At 53.3% G+C, this 6,910-nt stretch overlaps 1 protein-coding gene across 1 annotated transcript; it reads left to right on the top strand.

Annotated features, from left to right (window-relative positions):
- The first annotated feature begins 369 nt into the window (after positions 1–369).
- On the top strand, positions 370–4,378 carry HOXC13 (homeobox C13). The gene is made up of 2 exons (XM_071581805.1): positions 370–1,180; positions 3,262–4,378. Exons 1-2 carry the CDS (start codon positions 547–549, stop codon positions 3,516–3,518), a joined length of 891 nt encoding a protein of 296 aa, XP_071437906.1. The 5' UTR covers positions 370–546; the 3' UTR covers positions 3,519–4,378.
- The last annotated feature ends 2,532 nt before the right edge of the window (positions 4,379–6,910 follow it).

The raw sequence follows: 6,910 nt of genomic DNA, 5'->3' as shown, positions 1-6,910 counted from the left end.
TGTTCAGCTTTTGCACTCGAAATATCGCGGGGGAGGGGGGGGATGTCGGGAGGGGGGAGCACAGGGAGAACCTCCCGCCCCGTCACCTGCGATATGTCGCCGATATATGGAGGGGGAAGGGGCTTTCGAGGGAAGCATCTCCGTGTCCCCCCTTGTTGTTTCAGAGGGGGACATGGGGACACGGGGCGGGGGTGGCACCGCACAAAGAGCAGCTTTGCCCCCCCCGACGGGGAGGGCGAGGTGGGGGGGGGCAGGAACGGGCCGGTCCCGTCCAATGAGCGCCGCGGAGGGGTCGGGGGGGCGTGGCCAGGGAGGGGCGGGGGGGCGTGGCCGCCGCGGATTTCTTAATGGAGCGGCGGCGGCGGGGCCGCGGCGCATGCGCGCGGGGCGCCGATATGTTGGGGGGGTCGCGGGGCGCCGGGGCGCGGCGCGGAGCTTCCCCCGACGGCGGCCGAGGAAGAGGAGGACGAGGAGGAAGAGGCGGCGGAGAGAGACAGGGAGGAGGAGGAGGAGGGAGAGGCGGCGGAGGGAGCAGCGCGGCATGACATGACGGCACCCCTCGGGCTCCCCCCGCGCTGGCCCGACGGCCTCGCCTGCCGCTGCGAGGACGCCCCGCGGGAGAAGAACCGCATGGAAGGGCTGGGGCACTGCCGGGAGATGATGCCCCACGCGGGGCTCGCCGTGCCCACCGCGCCGCCGCCGCCGCCGCCGCCGCAGGGAGCCGCGTACGCGGAGCTGGCGGCCGCCGAGCCCCCCCGGCAGTGCCCGTCGGGGGCGGCTTCCAGCGCCGCGCTGGGCTACGGGTACCCCTTCGGGGGGGGCTACTACGGCTGCAGGTTGTCGCACTCCCACGGAGTCAACTTGCAGCAGAAACCCTGCGCGTACCACCCTGGGGAGAAGTACCCCGAGGCCGGCGGACCCCTGGCCGGCGAGGAGCTGCCGTCGAGGGCCAAAGAATTCGCCTTTTATCCCGGTTTTCCCAGTTCCTACCAGGCGGTCCCTGGCTATTTGGACGTGTCGGTGGTCCCGGGGCTCGGGGGTCACCCGGAACCGAGACACGACGCTTTGCTTCCCATGGAAGGTTACCAACACTGGGCTCTTTCTAATGGCTGGGATGGGCAAGTGTACTGCTCCAAAGAGCAATCGCAGTCCGCACACCTCTGGAAATCACCTTTCCCAGGTAGGCTGCTCCGGGAAGTGGCGTGCTCGCCTCTTCCCACCCGCCAGCGCCCAACGCAGGGTGGATGTGAGTGTGTGTGGGGATGAGCGCGCACAGAGATCTCTATATAGACACAGATAGGTCCGTGTGTGCCTGTATATGTAATTAAAGGGAAAGAAATGGCTCTGGAATGCCTCCTGTGCCGGGCAATGTGTATGAACATGTAAGGAAAGAAGGTGAAGCAATCATTTCTGAATCAAAATACACGCAGTGAGCTTGCTTGGGAAGTAACTTCGCCGTTTAATTCTTTAATTCTTCCCTTTCTTCTTCTCCTCCCTCCTCTTGCCTCACCTAAGGAGAGTCTCTGGGTGCCTTCCCTTCATCTTCACCTCTGCTTGCCGCACCTCTACAAGCAGAAAGCTTAAAAAGGGAATAATAATAATAATAGTAAACCCCCATCTCTAATGGTTCGGTCGAATGAGAATTGTCGGGGGCTGGGACAGTAAATCATATCGCAATTACACACAATTATAGGAATAGGTGTCAAGTGACAAATGAATGTGTTTGGAGAGAAGGAGGGAAGCAGAGGGGTGGGGGACCGGCGGGGCATCCTGCGCCCCTGACAGCCCGCAGGCGGTCGGGAAGGCAAAACCTCTGCTTGGAGCACCTTTTAGCCCAGTAAATCCCTCGCTCCTTTCCCCTCCCGGCCCCGCCGGGCCCGGTGGCAGCGGGAGGAGGAAGGTGACGGTGGGCGCTGCCTCCCGGTGTTTGTCCCCAGGCTCCTTCCAGCCCCCCAGGCACAGCCTTGGGTGGGGAAGGTCGCGAAGGGGGGGTGAGAGGAAGAACCGCAGCAAAAGGGGGGACACGACCCAACATCCTCTTGGATGGAGAGAAGGGACAGGTCGCGTTAGTTTTGGTGGGGGACGATGTGGGGGGGACACATGGGTTTATTTATCTTCATTCATCGGGACAAAGAAAGGCGCAGAATGAGCTTTCCCGAGAGCTTTTTGGGGACATGGAGGGGGAATTTGGCAATGCATTGTTGGCTGCATGATGATGGGGAGGGGGCTTGGGGGGGATCCTCGCGTTCTCGCTGTGTTTGGGGAACCTGCCACCCCGAGCGCGTTATGTCCCTGTCACCCGCGGCTCTGGTGAACCCCCTGAAGGAGAATCCTGCCTGTCACCACTGGCCTTTGCGGCACCCCCAATAAGTCCCCAAAGCTCCCCAATTAGCGCCTGTCAGCCATAATTGGGACTGCGCTGCCTGCGAGCAGAGCTCGCCTCCATCTTCCTGCTGGGTCACACCTTTGCGACGCGGAGCTTCGAAGCCCAGGTCACCCAGCCCAGCCTGGCAGGGGGCTGGGAAGGGGCCAAGGCTGCCAGAAAGCTTAGGGGGGAGCTTGGCCCCCCACCCAGCAGCGGCAGAGCCGAGGTGAAGCTGCTCGCTGAGTCCCTGCTCAACCCATTCCCCAAAGCCCCACCAAGCAAAGAGCATCTCCTCTTCCCCACCCCCCGCAGAACCTACTGGAGGGAGGCGCTGGGAATTTTTTTTGCTGGATTTGCCCCCTCCGAGGGGCTTTCTGGGCTTCACTTGGCAGGTGGGGGGGCTTGGGGAGCAGGGGAGGCACTAATCTTTGCACCAGGCTCGGTATTGGGGCTGTTGCTGCTGGGGGCAAAAAAAGGGGAGAGAGAGGAGGAAAAGGAAGAAGGAGATGGTGGAGAAGCTCCAGATATTGTCCAAAATCTGTCGGTTTGGAAGGTCCCTTTGATTGCCCGCACACCTCTGCGTGTTGTTTTGATGCTCCTTGTTTATCAGCGTGGAGAGTGTAGCCGAGAAAAACAGGCTTTCACGCCGTGAATTATTACTCTTATGTTATTATTCCTATTATTGTGGTGTTATCCACCTTCGCTGGATGCATTTTCTCTCTCTCTCTGGCCTCTTTGCCTTCTCTTTCTCTCCCCTTCTCTTCGCCCACATTGCTTCGCATTCCCCCTTTCCTTTCTCTCCCCGACTCTCAGAAATTCTCCCCTCCAAGGCCCGGGATGCAGTAACGCTCCTTCTTCCCCTCTTCCTTATTTATTTTATTTTTTTTTACATCCAGACGTGGTCCCCTTACAACCCGAAGTCAGCAGCTATAGGAGGGGACGAAAAAAAAGGGTCCCTTACACCAAAATCCAGCTGAAGGAGCTGGAAAAGGAGTACGCGGCCAGCAAATTCATCACCAAAGAGAAGAGGAGGAGGATTTCGGCCACCACCAACCTGTCTGAGCGCCAAGTGACTATCTGGTTCCAGAACCGGAGAGTCAAGGAGAAGAAAGTGGTCAACAAATCCAAGACAGCACATCTCCACGCCACCTGACAGAGGATGCCTTTGGAGGAGAAAGGGGCAAAGAAAAGGAAGCAAGAAGCATAAATATTTATCTGGTAGTTTGTATGATCGCATCATCGGGATCCTACTGATTCCAGTTCATTATTTAAAAATAATAGTAATTAAAAAAATCGACATTCACAAGTGCAGACGCGCGTGTTTCCCCCCCCCCCAAAAAAACCAGAGCGCACCTTTGATTTATCCCTTCGCCCAGCTCTGACTGTGAAACCCCAATTTTGCTCTGAGAAAAAGTCCGTCGATATGGTTAAACTGTGTATATTTTTAAAAGAAAAAAAAATAATAAGCTAAGAGTGTAGTTAAAGGAGAGATGTCGCCTTGTAATGCTGTATAGTCCGACCCCCTGCCAGTCTTCCGTATCTCACGCCATTTATTTCACCCACCGATGTGTAAATGTGTGGAGAACCTCTGGCAAAGTTGCATCAGCTTCGTATTTTCTCGGCACTAGGGACCGAAAATAAGGAATAAAGCTGCTACTGTGGGGAGAACAAACCTGGCTCGGGGTCGCTTCGACATCCCAGCCGTTGGGTTTGGGTCCTGGGTGAGAGCGAGTTGCTGTGCGAGACTTTTCGGGTATGTTCTCATGAGGGTTTCTGTATCTCTGGCAGAAAACTGGAATGTCTGTTCTCCTCTGACAAACCGGGAAATGCACAATGTTGTCTTTGGGGCTTGGTTCTTTCCCTCTCTCAACCGGCTCATTATCCACAGTGTTCTTTGGATATGTAAAAGCATTTTTTTTTAATGTCTTGTATATGTATATAAATTGTGGTGTCCAGATGACTTGTACCGACTGCAGATGACATTTCTTAGAAATAAATATCTTTTTTGTTGTTGTTTTGCCTTGAGGAAAGGCTCTCTGTGCACCTCTTTGTAGCCCAGTTCCTCTCCCATCCCTCCCTCCAGCCGCTTCCTTTCCCCACCACTGCAAGGGTCGCCCGGGCAGGAGCCTCTGTAGAGAAAGGATGGGGAAAAAAGGGGATAAATTTGGCAATTTTGGGTGGAAATCCTTTAATACGGAGTTTGCTGAAAGCAGGCGAAGGTTGCGAGGGGCAGATCGTGACCCCAGGGCGTGTTGTTGCCAGAGGACTAAAAAGCGGAGAAAATAAATCCGGCGAGATTGGCCCAACCAAGCGCTTTTAAATGTAATTTTTATTTAATTTTTTTTCTCTCTTTCCCCCTCTTCCTTATTTTCCTCCTACCCCTGCAATTACCCCCAAAACGCAGTGACTTTCCAGGGACGCTTCTAATCTCTTTGAATCTGCCTCCCAAAGGACGCGTTTCGCTAAACCTGTTTGGCCTCGGATAAGGATCTCCCGACGCCGCTCAATCCGCGGCTCTCCCGACTCCGCACCCGCGGAGCGTCCGCGGCCCCGAACCGGGACAGAAATACCGGAGGGGAAATTGTTTCCATAGGCATCACAATCTGCCTTAATATCTGCGGGATTTAATCACCTCGTTAAACGATCCGAAGGGGAGGGGAAGGGGGAGAAAAGGCTTTTAAAGGGATGTGACCTAAAACAATGTTATTGGGGGGGTAAATTTGCATCGAGCACATATTGGTGTGAGGGGAGGACTGAGCAGGACAAACTGGGTGAAGCTACAGGGGAAAAACATTCGGGTGGGTGTGCACAGAAATGCGCATGTTGGTGCTCTGGGTGCTCGAATTGATGTGCTTATTGCGTGTATATTATATATATATATATATATTTACTTATTTATACCAAGGTATATAATGGCATGTGAATATAACCACGCATATCCACTTCTTTTTATAGTCTGGGCGTCGATATATATATATATATATATTATATATAAGCTCCATGTAGGTGTGCAGGGCTTGGCAGTGGGAATGGAATTCACAGCTCAGAGTATTGAGACGATCTGTGCGTTTTTGTCTCCGGGTTTGTCCCCTCTGGGAAACCGCAAATCACAACCTATCTAAGCTATAAGATAAATTTATAAATATATGTGCAAGTGCAACCCTCTACATCAGTCTGTGGGATGGTGGGTAAATAACACGCATGTTATAGATATAAATTTATAGAGATATAACATATAGATGCAGCAACCCGCTGTATTGTCATGGGGAGAAGTGGGTAAATCTCATTTGAGGTCTCTCCCGTTGTGTGCATGGGGAGTGTGTGGCTGGACCTGCACATGCAGAGCCCGAAATATTCCATATATTTGGGTTTATGCAAACAGCGACTCTCCGAGGGGTCCAACGCGCTGCCAGAATGAGCCCTATGAAGTTCCTACCGCCCCCAGAAACGCACCTTATGGATTCGGGCGCTTCCCGGCGTGATCCCAAATCTTTGTCTAATATCGGGATTGCCGCTTCCAAGGGCTGGATCCCCCCTGTCTCCCCATTCCTTCGTGGGGAGGAAAATGGGGGGTCCTCGATTTCTCTGAGTAGGGAAACTCAGAGGTTGAACTGAAGGCGTTTCCCGTATTTATTTCGGGGAACTTTAGTGGTTTGGAAGCACTCTCAGACCTTGAATCCTTCACATTTTAGGGATTTCTAAAAGACGCTCAGCTGGGAAATGTCGCAGTTCCTCGAGACACCCATTGCTGGTGCTCCAGCGGGATTATTTGGAGGGTAAAACCTGCCCTAACCCACGAGAGTCAAGAAAAAATGTCTTTTAGGTGTAAAAAAAAGGCTCTTCCTCTTAAAAAAAAAAAAAAAAAGAAAGGGAAAAACCAAACAACCCCCCCAGCTTGTGTGTGCAGTGACTGCAGTGCCCGAGAGCAGCTCCAGACAAGCCCAAATCCGACACTCCGACAGCGGGGCTGGTCTTTGCTATGACTGTTCTTCCTCATTGTACCTAAATTGCACTGGTTCTGGGGTAAAAAATTACATATATAAAGAAAGAAGTGATTGAAAGTGAGGTTGGAAAGAGGGAATTGGAGGGAATGAGAGGACAGGGGCAGATACTCAATTATTTTCTTCACCAGTGTGGGTGATTGAGCCCAGGTTATTCACGGAGTTTCAAATTCTGCAAGTTTTTTGCCACTTGTGGTTTTATTTTGTGGGAGGGGGAGAGAGTTGGTTGTGTGTCTGTTGCCCTCTCAACTCAAGTGAGAGGACTTAAAAGGGATGGGGGGAAAGGACCCAAAAAGGAAAAAAAAAAAAAGCAAAACCAGAGAAGAAACAAGAAATTCATTCATTCCACTTCAGGGCACCAAGGGGTTTTGATGATCCCGCTTGGCAGAGACCATGAAACCAGAGGACCTGCTGCCATCGCCCACAGTTCCCACAATATTTTACATTATCCTTATTTCCCATGTGTCACTGGAACCTCCGTCCTCGCCCTGGGGTTGCCCCAGAGCCCGGCAGGGATTGGGTGCGGGCGGTGCTGAGGTCCCCG

This window comes from Pithys albifrons, unplaced genomic scaffold, assembly GCF_047495875.1.
Source record: "Pithys albifrons albifrons isolate INPA30051 unplaced genomic scaffold, PitAlb_v1 scaffold_42, whole genome shotgun sequence".
NCBI lineage: Eukaryota > Metazoa > Chordata > Aves > Passeriformes > Thamnophilidae > Pithys > Pithys albifrons.
The sequence above is the reverse complement of the archived record's forward strand: the minus strand, read 5'-3'. Positions and strand labels throughout refer to the sequence as shown.